The sequence below is a fragment of the Saimiri boliviensis genome, chromosome 8 (assembly GCF_048565385.1).
Source record: "Saimiri boliviensis isolate mSaiBol1 chromosome 8, mSaiBol1.pri, whole genome shotgun sequence".
Lineage (NCBI taxonomy): Eukaryota > Metazoa > Chordata > Mammalia > Primates > Cebidae > Saimiri > Saimiri boliviensis.
In genome coordinates, this window is record NC_133456.1 from 48,511,562 (window position 1) to 48,525,183 (window position 13,622).

General features: G+C 41.7%; 1 protein-coding gene across 6 annotated transcripts in view; it reads right to left on the reverse strand.

Moving 5' to 3' along the window:
• Positions 1-754: 754 nt before the first annotated feature.
• NXPE3 (neurexophilin and PC-esterase domain family member 3) overlaps positions 755-13,622 on the reverse strand; it is a 44,474-nt gene continuing 31,606 nt past the window's right edge. For all 6 annotated transcript variants that reach the window (XM_074404440.1, XM_074404438.1, XM_074404437.1 and 3 more), the window contains 2 exons: positions 10,583-10,789; positions 755-6,055 (listed from right to left, as the gene is read on the reverse strand). In XM_074404440.1, coding sequence (XP_074260541.1) covers positions 5,505-6,055; positions 10,583-10,789 — 758 coding nt within the window. In that variant the 3' untranslated portion in view covers positions 755-5,504. The remainder of the gene's footprint in view (positions 6,056-10,582; positions 10,790-13,622) is intronic.

Genomic DNA, 13,622 nt, shown 5'->3' on the forward strand with positions numbered 1-13,622 from the left:
CTGCTGTGACTTAGTTTCACTTCTTTTCCATTGAGTACACTTGATGCTAATCTCGGTACTGCTTTTTTTTTTTTTTTAAGTTGTATTCCCTAGGCAGTGTTAAATCCAGTTGAAATGGGGATTAGAGTTACATATCATGAGGCTCTTAAAACTCAAAGAGGCCTGATGGCCTCTCATTTTACCAGAATACTAAAAATAAAAATATGTGTACACACATATAAATATATTTAAGTTCACCCTTTATGTTTATTTATTTTATTTATTTATTTTTGAGACAGAGTTTCCCTCGTTTGCCCGGGCTGGAGTGCAATAGCACAATCTCGGCTCACTGCAACTTCCACCTCTCAGGTTCAAGTGATTCTCCTGCCTCAGCCTCCTGAGTAGCTGGGATTACAGGCACGCGCCACCACACCCAGCTAATTTTGTATTTTTAGTAGAGACGGGGTTTCACCATATTGGTCAGGCTGGTCTCAAAACTCCTGGCCTCAGGTGATCCACCCGCCTCGGCCTCCCAAAGTGCTGGGATTACAGGCGTGAGCCACCACACCCAGCCCACTTTTTTAAAAAGTTAAAATGTAAACGCACGTTTAAGAGGCAAGTCAGACTAAAGCTGGTGGAGTACGTTTTGTGCTCTCCTAGCTTCCGTGTCCTTTAAACTCCTGCCCTCAACCACCCTCTTACCTTCCACCACCTCCATTCTCCTAGGATTCCCAGGTTCTCTTAGAACTCAGGGGCTGTGGTCTCACCTTCAAAGTGAAAAACTAACAACTTCACAATTTTATTTATTGCACATTCAGGTATCAAGAATCCTAAGTACACTGATAATACATTGTAGACATAAACCAGGTTGAATAATGCTTAACACAGGAAAATAAATACACTGAAGGTAGACTTTCTGGCATTAGTGACTAGCTGTTGTGAAAAAGCTGAACTTACCCAGAACTCACAGAGATAATGCTGAGCAGTTTTTCTGTGAAGTTGGGAACGCTTAGTTCTGTTGTTTCCCTTGGGTGTTTATTTCCCTGTACCTTTCTCAGTGATCACGATTTCCTTGAACAGGGTCCAGAAACACTCATTTCTGGCATGTAACACATGAATATGTAAAGGCTTACCATATTTATTCTTGTCAAGTACCCTGATTTACCAATCTGCAAACTACGTTTTCAGGCTGATAAATGTGAAACTGGATTCAGTTATTAAACCAGATCGATTAAGTTTCAATCTGAAACTTAAGAATTATATCCAGCAAGTGTCTGTTACGTGGTCTTAATTAAAATGATAGTTGTTCAGAATGGCAAAGTGAATGATATGGGAACATCAAAGGACTGTTTTACATTCCCTAAAGGTTACTTTTAGCAGGATAATTCTATAAATTGTAATTTGTGTAGAAAGGTTTTATTATGGGTTCTGTCTGTCACAAGTAGCATCAAATCAATCATCTCAGTTCTGGAATATGAGATTCACTAATACTGTCATTCCAAAATAGAAATGCATATTTTTCCAACACTGAAATTGTATATAAATATTAATATTGTATATAAATTTTAATATTGTAAACCTAAATGTCCAACCATAACGACCAACTTACCTAATGAAAACTCCAGTAGCAGAACTATTAAGCAGACCTATATAACTTACGAAGACTATTTAACATAGAAAAATATTTATGTGTAAAAAACACAGATCCAAATTACATATTCTCTATATGGTTAAAAAACCTACAAGAAAATACACCCAAATACTACTGTTCATTGTGTTCAGATGATAGAATTATGGATTTTATCTGTAGATTTTTCTTCTAGATTTTATAGTTAATATTCACAACCATGTGGCACTAGCCTAAAATAAACTTTTCAGAAGAAACTAAATTATTCTATCTATTATTCTGGGAAAGGTTTAAGTGATACTGGAATCTTTATCAAAATTTCCACACCAGAGTGAAGAGAGACAAATTAGATGTGGAATGAAAGTTGTTCGCACTGGTAAGTGAGAAATGGTAACACAGGGACACATAAAGGGGAACAACACACACTGGGGCCTGTCGGAGGGTGGAGAGTAGGAGGAGGAAGAGGATCAGAAAATTACTAAGGGGCGCTAAGCTTAATACCTGGGTGATGAAACCATCCATACAACAAACCCCCATGACATAAATCCTATGAAACAAACCAGCACGTGTACTCCTGAACTTAAAAGTTGTTTTAATAAAATGTTTTTGGGCCAGGCGCAGTGGCTCAAGCCTGTAATCCCAGCACTTCGGGAGGCCGAGGCGGGTGGATCACGAGGTCAAGAGATCGAGACCATCCTGGTCAACATGGTGAAACCCCATCTCTACTAAAAATACAAAACATTAGCTGGGCATGGTGGCACGTGCCTGTAATCCCAGCTACTCAGGAGGCTGAGGCAGGAGAATTGCCTGAACCCAGGAGGCGGAGGTTGCAGTGAGCCGAGATCGCGCCACTGCACTCCAGCCTGAGTAACAAGAGCGAAACTCTGTCTCAAAAAAAAAAAAAAAAAAAAAATGTTTTTAAGAGAGATAAAAGTGACTAAGAATACCTGAAGAAGCTGTGCCACCAAATCTTTAAGAGCTATGTCACCAAATCAAAAAATAACAGAAATGAGACAAGATCATAAGAAATCATTTGTACAATCAAGTAGCATCATTCCAAACCACTGGAGAAGCAATGCCCTCTTTTCTTTTTAAAATTCTTCTGGGAAAATTACTCCTCAGCCTCCTTTATAAATCCTTGAGGAAATGTAAGTTATTTCATGAGAAGAAATCCTCTCGGCTGGGCACAGTGGCTCACACCTGTAATCCCAGCACTTTGGGAAGTCAAGGTGAGTGAATTGCTTGAGCCCAGGGGTTTAACACCAGCCTGGACAACATGGCAAAACCTACTTTCTATAAAAAAATACAAAAATTAGGTGGGCCTGGTGGTGCACACCTGTAGTCCCAGCTGGTCAGGAGGCTGAGATGGAAGGATTGCTTGAACCCGGGAGGTCAAGGTTGTATTGAGCCATGATCATGCCACTGCACTCCAGCCTGGGCAAAGGAGCAAGAACCTGTTTCAAAAATAAATAAATCAATACCCTTTACAAAAGTCTCCCAAGTTTAGCTAAAAAGGGATATGGACCGTCACATACCTTATTTCAAATCCAAACCCAAGTTCCTCATGTATAAAATGAAGCTAATATCACCTACAGTACTGGATCATGAACAGAATTAAATTAGTTATTGGTAAAACCTCTGAAATTAAATTAGTTATTGGGAATAAACAAGCCATGTTTATTCCCTCATTCTGTCTTACCTCTTAGTGTTTCTCTAAATGCGGAATATCATCAGAATCACTGAGCCCTTGCCACAAAGATTGGTTCCATAAATCCCAGAGGCATCAGGATCCCGATTTTTTGTTTGTTCGTTTGTTTAGAGACAGGGTCTCGCCCTATTGCCCAGACTGGGGAACAGTGGGACAATCAAGGCTGACTACAACCTCTGCAACCTTCTGCCTTCTGGGCTCACCCGGTCCTCCCACCTCAGCCTCCTAAGTAGCTGGGACTACAGGTGGGTGCCACCACACCCAGCTAGTTTTTGTATTTTTTGTAGAAATGGGGTTTCATCATGTCATCCAGGCTGGTCTTGAACTTCCAGGCTCAAGCAATCAGCCCACCTTGGTCTCCTAAAGTGCTGGGATTACAGATGTGAGCCACCATGCCTGGCCTTAATTCTTCTATTATTTAAGAAAATTTTTCACAGACAAGGTCTTGATCTGTTGCCCAGGTAGGAGTGCAGTGGTGCAATCACAGCTCGCTGCAGCCTCAAACTACTGGGCTCAATCAGTCATCCTGCCTTAGCCTCCCTCATTGCTGGGACTATAGGCCCATGCCTGGCTAAATGGTTTTTTTGTGGAGACCAGGGCTTGCTATGTTACCCAGGTTGGTCTCAAACTCCCAACCTCAAAGAATCCTCCTGCCTGGCCTCCCGAAGTGCTGGAATTACAGGCTTAAACTACAGCACCCCGCCATGACTCTTAATTCTGCAATTTTGTCAGATATTACAAGTAATCCTTAGGTAGTGTAAAGCTTAAGGACTATTAAAATTAAGCTGTTTTAATACATTTTACTACCTCATCAGACTCAGAAACAATTAAAAATCTTCTTTCCTCATAAAATACGTTAAAAACTTGAAGGTGTTCCTCAGGGATAGGAACGTAAGATCGGGGGCCCTCTGTTTTAATTAAAAACTCCAATTATTTGACCCATTCTTCTAAGGGTACATATTTTTCATACTTCAAGCATGTGTCTTCCTCTCTAAAGCCTGCCTACTTTCGTCACATGTCCACTTAGGAGAGACTTAAACTAAACTACGATCTGTCACAGCTCAAAAAGAAAAAAGTACTTACTAAATGATCCCAAATTAACTGAACTCATTTGAAATTAATAAGTCAAATAAAATTAATAATTCTCTTATTCTTAGATAGCCAGTAGGAATAGTAGTTTCTTCCAAGCATGAGCGAATGGGTGTACCTTATGCTCAAATCAGAAAATAACCGAAAAAAAAGGAAAAAAAATCAAGAAATACCAAAATACCTTGTTAATTTCTAATTAGATTTTAACTTCTAATTTTGGTAAGTAGTTCAAAATAACAAGAAAAACATCTGAAATTGGCGGGAAAAACTTTCACAGCTTTATAATACAATAGCATTCATTACATAAAAGTCAATTCTTAAAACCCTCAAATTTCAGAACATAAAAATAAATTTCTGTTTACAGATTTCCCCTTCCAGTTCCAAAAGTAATTATTCTAGAGTAAGTATTCAACACATAAAATTTAGCTGGATCAAATAAAAAACAATCACCAAATGCAAATATTAATTCCAAACACAGATTTTATACATACTGCTTATTTCCCTTTTGCTTCTTTTCTAGATAAAAGCAGGAAATTGCAAATATTCTCACTATAAAATTCGAACCAAGTACACTGGCCTTTTCAAGTAATTCAGAAAAGGTAGATCATCAAGAGAAACTCCTGAGATGCAGCAGTCTTCAGTGCAAAAGCCTCTGACCGCAAGCTTCCTCCGACTGACCCCCAGAAGACGGACTGCTTGTGCTACTCATGCAGATGCACTCGATTCCCTTTACCAGATAAGCTACAAACACTCTGCCATTGTCCCTTCCATCAGAACACGTTTCATAGTCTTTAGCAAAGTAATCGCCCCTCCCAGAAGAAGCTAATTCAAATACACTCATTAGCATCTTTGGTTACAAGAGCAATACAGTGTACAGATGCTGTTAATAAGAGTTCTACCACGGCTAAGTCAAGATTGGATAAAATCCTATAGGTAGATATAAATGTGACCTGCATTTTCTAAGCTCCTCATATAAAGTCCTGCTCTTTTGAAATGTTATACTTATTCACGGCAGTCGTCTCTCACTGGGGCCACTTTCTGTAGCTCAGGTCAATTGAGAAGGTCACTGAATATGATTCCTCCAGTCCCTTCCAGGACAGGCTAGGTCTCGAAGGGGCACACAAAGGACAAGAACATGTCCAGCTGGTTCTTCACGATAACTTCATCAGGGTGCAGCTTGTGTGGGAGGTAATGGGCCAGGGTCATCTCCCAGGCATCCACAAGATATACTCCGACCCCTGAGAACATCCTCCGAAGAATGGTGTCCAGCTGAAAGTTGTACCAGTCGCTGTTGAAAAGGCTCACCTCAGGCCCCAGCTCTTGGGCATTGGCCGTCCGGATGACCACCACCGTCTTCGGGCTCCGATCGAGGAGCCGAACCACCGCTCGACGGATGTTCCTGAGCCGCCGGATGTACACGTCCAAGGGGAAGGTGCTGAAGTGAGACCACACGGCTATGGCGACCACCGTGTTCTTCCCTCCCACGATGCCGTTCAGCTCATTCGCCACGTAGCGGAGCTCACTGCTGAAGACGGTGGTGAAGCGGATGGGCGGGCCGTGGCAGCGGTATCTGAGCAGGATGTTGTGCTTCTGGTCCACTGCAAGGAAGGGGCCCACGTTCTTGGGACTACCCAAGTTAAACTCCACTAAATCTGAAACAAGGAAAACTCAAGTTCATAAAAACATTCACACCAAGCACATATATTTTGATTCTACCTTATTAAGTAGCTTCAAATAATCAGCTTTTTTTTTTTTTAAGTACAACGAAAAGGTACAATATAAATGTAAAGGGAATACCTATTTCACTGTATTCTGCCCCCTTTTGTCTATCAATGGGCCTTTATTCTAACATATTTATTATTTAAATTATGCCACAAACATAACATTCCTTATAAATAACACCATCAGTTATAGATTCTACACGTGTCTATGCCTAAAAAACAAAATAACCCCTTTTTCTTTAATTATTAGGCCAAGAAATGTTGCTATTTGTATTGTGCCCTTTTTTTAATCTAAATTTTTTTTTAATTTATTTTAGGTTTGGGGGTGCATGTAAAGGTTTGTTACATAGGAAAACATGTCACATATTATTTCATCACCCAGGTTTTCAGCCCAGTACCAGTTATCTTTTCGGCTCCTCTCCTTCCTCCCACTCTCCCTCTTCAAGTAGACCCCAGTGTCTGTTGCTCCCTTCTGTGTGTTCATAAGTTCTTATCATTTATCTCCCACTTACAAGCGAGAACATGGAGTGTTTTCTGTGTTAGTTTGCTAAGGATAATGGCCTCCAGCTCCACCCATGTTCCCACAAAAGACATGCATGATCTCAGCAGGGCGGAGGGGGATCACCTGAGGTCAGGAGTTCGAGACCAGCCTGTCCAACATGGAGAAACCCCATCTCTACTAAAAATACAAAATTAGCTGGGTGTGGTGGCACATGCCTGTAATCCCAGCTACTTGGGAGGCTGAGGCAGGAGAATTGCTTGGGCCCAAGAGGCAGAGGTTTTGGTGAGCTGAGATCATGCCACTGCCCTCCAGCCTGGGCAATAAGAGTGAAACCCAGTCTCAAAAAAAAAAAAAAAAAAGATACAGCCTTTTTAATGGCTGCATAGTATTCCACAGTGTGTATGTACCACATTTTCTTTATCCAGTCTGTCACTGATGGACATTTAGGTTGATTCCATGTCTTTGCTATTGTGAACAATGCTGCAATGAACATTTGCTTGCATGTGTCTTTAAGGCAGAATGACTTATATTTCTCTGGGTATATACCCAGTAATGGGATTGCAGGGTTGAATGGCAGCTCCACTTCTAGCTCTTTGAGGAATCACCATACTGCCTTCCATGAGGGTTGAACTAATCTATACTCCCACCAACAGTGTAAAAGTGTTCACTTTGCTCTGCAACCTTGCCAGCATCTGTTATTTTTTTGGCTTTTTAGTAGTAGCCATTCTGACTGGTGTGAGAACCACAATTTCACTGTGGTTCTGATTTGCATTTCTCTAATGATTAGTGATACTGAGCTTTTTCTTCATTATGTTTGTTGACTGTATGTATGTCTTCTTCTGAGAAGTGTCTGTTTATAATCATTTAATTTATAAAAATCAACTTGGCATTTACATTTTATTCTCCTACAGATAAATATTATTTCTTTCAAGACAGGGGCTTTAACTTCTGTTTTATGAGCACATGTTAGTAATCAAATACTTCTTTTGGGAAATTCTGTCATTTGTAATAACATGAATGAAATTAGAGGACATTATGCTAAGTGAAATAAGCCAGACACAGATGTCTGTTATGTGGAACCCCATGCAATATTTGTCTTACACTGACTTATATGTGGAACTTTAAAAAGTTGAAGTAGAGAGTAGAATAGTGGTTCCCAGGAGTTTGCTGCAATGGGGAGATGTTAATCAAAGTCTCAGAAGGAAAATGTTTTAGAGATCCATTGTACAACCTGGTAACCGTAGTAAATAATAATGTACTGTATATTTCAAAATTGCTAAAAGGGGAGATTTTAAATGTTCTCACTATAAAAATTTAATTATGTGAGGTGATGGATATGTTAATTTACTTGATATAATTCTACAATGTATATGTATCAAAATATCACACTGTACCCCATAAATATACCTACCTGTTGATTAAAATTGAAATGTTTTTAAAATAAAATTAAAGCAAGTCCAAATGTAATTCTGAAAAATGAAAACAAACACCTCTTTCTGCAATAGGCAAAAGAAAGAAGCAACCCTGTTTCTTTTGACTTTCAATTGTACCCTAGAGATGAACAATCATGTCAATGTCCTAAAGAAAAACTTCCATCTCTATCATGAGAATGATGTAGATAGCATCACAAGTTAGAATTCCCTTTTCTAAATTGTATTTCAAGGCCTAGTTGCCTGGAGACATTCTGAAGGTCCCAGGAAATCAGTGGGACTCACTGTTATTCTTAAAAACCACTCTGTATAATTCACCACTTAGTATGTGCCCCGTGAGGAAAGAGGATTTGTCTCATATCCCTTAATATTCCCTTAAGTGCCTTAAGTAAATACTAACAACCCAATTCAACTAATATTTCCTAAGCACCTACTTAGTTCCCACTACTATATGTGCTACAAGCCAGCAATGCTCACATGGATAAGCTACAGTCCTTGCCCTCAGGGAGTTCACAGTCAATTTTGAAGAAGTAACAGCAGAATATAATTGTTCTATAGGCTGGGCATGGTGGCTCACGCCTGTAATCCCAGTACTCTGGGAGGCCGAAGCAGGCAGATCACTTGAGGTCAGGAGTTTGAGACCAGCCTGGCCAACATGGTGAAACCCAGTATCGAATAAAAATACAAAAGTTAACCAGGCATGGTGGCGGGCGCCTGTAATCTCAGCTACTTGGAAGGTTGAGGCAGGAGAATCATGTGAACCTGGAAGGCAGAGATTTTAGTGAGTCAGGAGGATCACACCACTGCACTCCAGCCTGAGCGAAAGAGCGAGACTTCAGCTCAAAAACAAACAAAAAGAATATAATTGTCATATATTCTTCTTAAAGGTTAAAGTGGGTTTCACTTTTTTCTCCTGGCAGTTCCAGGTTTCTCTTCGAGATTTTCCTAGATTTTCTAGCTCCATTTAAACTGAATAGAAAGCTCGAGCTACCACTGTCTTTTGATTAAGATCAAGCACTGACACAAGGCTTTATTTTTAGCAGGTGAAGACATGTCGGTAAAGGATATGGTAGGAAGCATGCAAAACCGTCAGTGTGATCCTTGCTATCAAAGGCAACAACAAGCTGGCCCTCCCTGGCCAGCGCCACATCGCACCTCGCCTAGCATCACGCCACACAAAGCATTTCCCTTCTCCTGATGCATAACTTAACACCTTACCAAATACACTTTAGTGATATCTGCTTCAAGTAAAAACACAAGCGAAACAAAGCGGAATTGACTTTACACTTTTGGGGACAATATGTACTTCTCCCTTCCCTCTAAAAATTAAATTTAAAACTAAGTTGAAGCCAGGTGTGAGCCACCAGCACTCTGGGAGGTTGAGGCAGGCGAACTACCTGAGCATGAGAACTTGAGACTAGCCTGAGCAACACGACGAGACCTCATTTCTACAAAAAAAATACAAAAAAAATGAGCCGGGTAAAGCGGCTCATGCCTATGGTCCCAAATGCTTGAGAGGCTGAAGTGGGAGGATCGTTTGAGCCCAGGAGGTTGAAGCTGCAGTGAGCCCTGATTACACCTTCACATTCCAGCCTGGGAGATAGAGTGAAACCTCGTCTCAATCAAACGACACAACTAAGTTGACCTAATAAATAAAAGAGTTGATTAAAAGAATCACAAACAACTCACAACAAACCATCAGGCTTTACTTTATTAAAAGCCTTGTCCACACATAGCCATTAAAAACAGTTCCCATGAAACTATTTATCAGCTCTCCAAATTGGAAGCAGGGTCTTTACTTCTACTCCTCCAAGATCTCACCTTCCTTACCTCATCCACACCCCTCTCAGAAAGAAGAATGCCCTTGTGAAGGAGTGGGCCTCCAGCCATTGGGGTTTTGTTCTGAGTCTGGAGAACAGCCCCAGAGCCACACAGAGAAATCAAGAAGTTAAGAATGCGGAGCCTACCCAGACTCCCTCAGGAGGAGCCAACTCCCCCTCAGAGGCACCCCAACAGACCCAACGGATAACACCGGGATGGCTTTGCTGCAAGAATGCATTAAAATGGACAACAGTATGTCTGGCTGCCTCCTTCTACTTACAGCTGCTATAAGCTTAAAGTTGGATGAGACAGAAGTAGGGGTGAAACAACTAGAAATGTCCACCTCCATTTCACGACACAGAGTATCAGAAGTGAAAGACAGCGGTGAAGGGACATGGTCCAGCTGTCTCACTTCACACGTGGAGAAATGAAGCCCTGAGAAGTAAATGACTTGTCCAAAGTCATGCAGCTCATCAGTGGCATAAACCTCAATGAGAACCCAGTGCTTCCATGAATACAACACGACATGACACAGCTATTGATCAGAAACTGTCACGCATCTCTTCAGGATTTGGGTACCTCTTCAGTCCTTCAGAGAAATACGTGTTTCTTCACCTGATAACCTTTCTTCAGGCACCTGAGTGAGTCTGCTTATTTCAAAGCTAATGTGGAAAAGAGTTATGAAACAAAAAGCAAAGTACCAACCTGGAACAAACGTAGTAAGGTATTCAAACCATTGCCTGATTGTTGAGTCCCCAAATAAATGCACCACTTTTCTTTGTAAGCACTCTGTAATGTTGTCAGGGTCATTAAACTGACGCATCTTAAACTTTCTGGGCCTCCACTGGTCTTTATAATAATACCCAGAAGGAAAAGTTCCTGAGCTTTGAGATAGTTCTAGATTATTAGTCTCTGAAAAAAAAAAAAAGAAAGAAAGAAACATTTTAATATTATCCTCAAACAACAGATGAAAGATGTCCCAAGAAACAATTATGCCCATGTATTTTTGTTAGCCTGCTGGCATGTGGAAAACATTTCCTGCTGTCAGATCTCAAATCCCAGACTTTCCTCCTGATTAAAAAAAGGTTTTCTGCAGCCATGAAAAAAAGAATGAGTTCATGTCCTTTGCAGGGACATGGATGAAGCTGGAATCCATCATTTTCCGCAAACTAACACAGGAACAGAAAACCAAACACCACATGTTCTCATTCATAAGTGAGAACTGAACAATGAGACACACAGACACAGAGAGGGGAACATCACACACTGGGGCCTGTCGGGGGGGTGGGGACAAGGGGAGGGAGAGCATCAGGACAAGTACCTAACGCATGCAGGGCTTAAAACCTAGATAATGGGTTGATGGGTGCGGCAAACCTATCAACCATGGCACATGTATACCTATGCAACAAACCTGCACATTCTGCACATGTATCCCAGAACGTAAAGTAAAATTTTTTTTAAGTTTTCTTTTGTACAAAAATGGACAAATATGAAATAGGCATGAGGATACTGATGGACAGAAAGGAAAAGGGGGACTTTCAGCATCCCCTCTGATTACATTTGTTTTTAATGGACTCTCACTCTTTTTGCCCAAGCTGGAGTGCAGTGGAGCAATCTCAGCTCACTGCAACCTCCACCTTCTGGGTTCAGGCAGCTCTCCTGCCTCAGCCTCCCAAGTAGCTGGGATTACAGGCGTGCACTGCCATGCCTGGCTAATTTTTGCATCTTTTACAGAAACAGGGTTTCACCACGTTGGCCAGGCTGGTCTCAAACTTCTGATCTCAAGTGATCTGCCAGCCTCGGCCTCCCAGAATGCTGGGATTACAGGCACGTGCCACCATGTCCATCCTGATTACGTATGTTTTTATCAAAGCCAAATGTAAAGGAAGATGAAAGCCAAGTATATGTGTGGACATAAGCACTTATCCAGCATTATCCCACAAGAGAACAGTTTCTCACCCATATGTCTGTGAGGCAAGTAACAACTTAGACTGATATTTTACACATACAGAGTAGTATCAGTTCACTGTTTTCAGCCCATTAAAAGCAAAGTTAGAATCCACGAATCCTACCTCCAAATTTTAATTCCAATTCCAAAAAAAACCACTTAATATGGAGAACAAACTAATGGCATACAATCTAAAGCAGGGGTCCCCAAACCACGGCCCACGGGCCACATGCGGCCCCCTGAGGCCATTTATCGGGCCCCTGGCACACTTCAGGAAGGGGCACCTCTTTCACTGGTGGTCAGTGATGCATCAGCATCCTGTGCTCCTGGAGTACTGTATGTGGCGGCACCGCAAAGCGCAGCTTCGCTCACGTACAGTTCTACTTCCAGTGACGCGGGACGCACGTGTCACGGCTCCAGAAACGCGTCATATGACACACATCCGGTCTGCGGCTGCGGCGCCCCACATCACCGGAAGCAGTGTGAAATAACAGCAGAAGTAGGAAGAAAGGCAAAGCATTATAACCATTACTACACAGTGGCCCCCATACTCCCCCAAATGTACAACAGCATAATGGCCCCATAACCTCCCTTTGCCCAAAAGTCTCTCCCCACATGACTACACACCGTGTTCCCCTATTATAAGACCCTGTCTTATATTAATTTTACCCCCAAAAGACAGGGCCTGTCTTATTTTTAGGAGGTGTCTTATAACAGGGGAAACATGCAGCAGTGGGCTTCCCACAGAAGAGGCCCACCGCGGCTGCAGATGTCCAGGACGCTGTATACACAGTGTCACAGGCTGATCACCGCCATCCCTGTACACAGCACTGGAGGCGGTGCTGGGCCTGTGACACTGCACACCGCTGTCTGGGATAGTGGGGGCAGCAGCGCTGGCTGTGAAGGGTGTCACGCCTTGCATAGTCCGGCCCTCCAATGGTCTGAGGGACAGGGAACTGGCCCCCTGTGTACAAAGTTTGGGGACCCCTGATCTAAAGAATTATTCTCCATAATACAAAAGGTTCAGAAAGTCTTTACATGTAATGAACAATACTAAAAATACATCACCAATGTATACTCCTGGCTGTAACCTAGCTACCCATGATAACACAAGCGAAAGGACACCTTTCAGAGGGAGAGGCAACATCCTCCTGCCCTAACACCTTCTGTAGAAAATGCCGCTGTGGGAACACCACATGCTACGTGCTTCAAAACAGACCGTGATGGCTAATAGTTCTTGCAAGTTTACTCTGCATCAGAAACTATTCTGAGCAAACATATTACCTCATACGCTTACAGTAACTCTTTAAAGTAGGTCCCATTACTGTCCCTGCCTTTCAGAACAGCTAAGCAACTTGACCAAGATCCCAGAGCTGAGCTCGTAAGGAGAGAAGCCAAGACCTGGCCCAGGCAGGGCAGCCCCCCATGATCTTAACCACTGAGCTAGAGCACATCTCAAAACAAGATGCTTACAGATGTCAGCCATTTCTTTTTTTTTTTCTTCAAGGTATATATTTATTCATTTCAAACATACAATCTTCAAGAAACCACCAGTTTATATCATTTTCTTACACAACCTTAGTCATAATCCAGTCATTCTATAGTCACCTATTAAGCCACAATTTGGAATTTAAATGCTACACAACTCAGAAATTTAAATTTGAGTGAGTCCCCTATTTGTGACTATTTTTAGCTTTATTTGCCTCGACACTATCTGTGTTACTCAAAATTATTTTGGTTTTTCTCCCTCCAACAACGATGCTCTATTTGACAGAGAATACATATCTAATCTTTTTT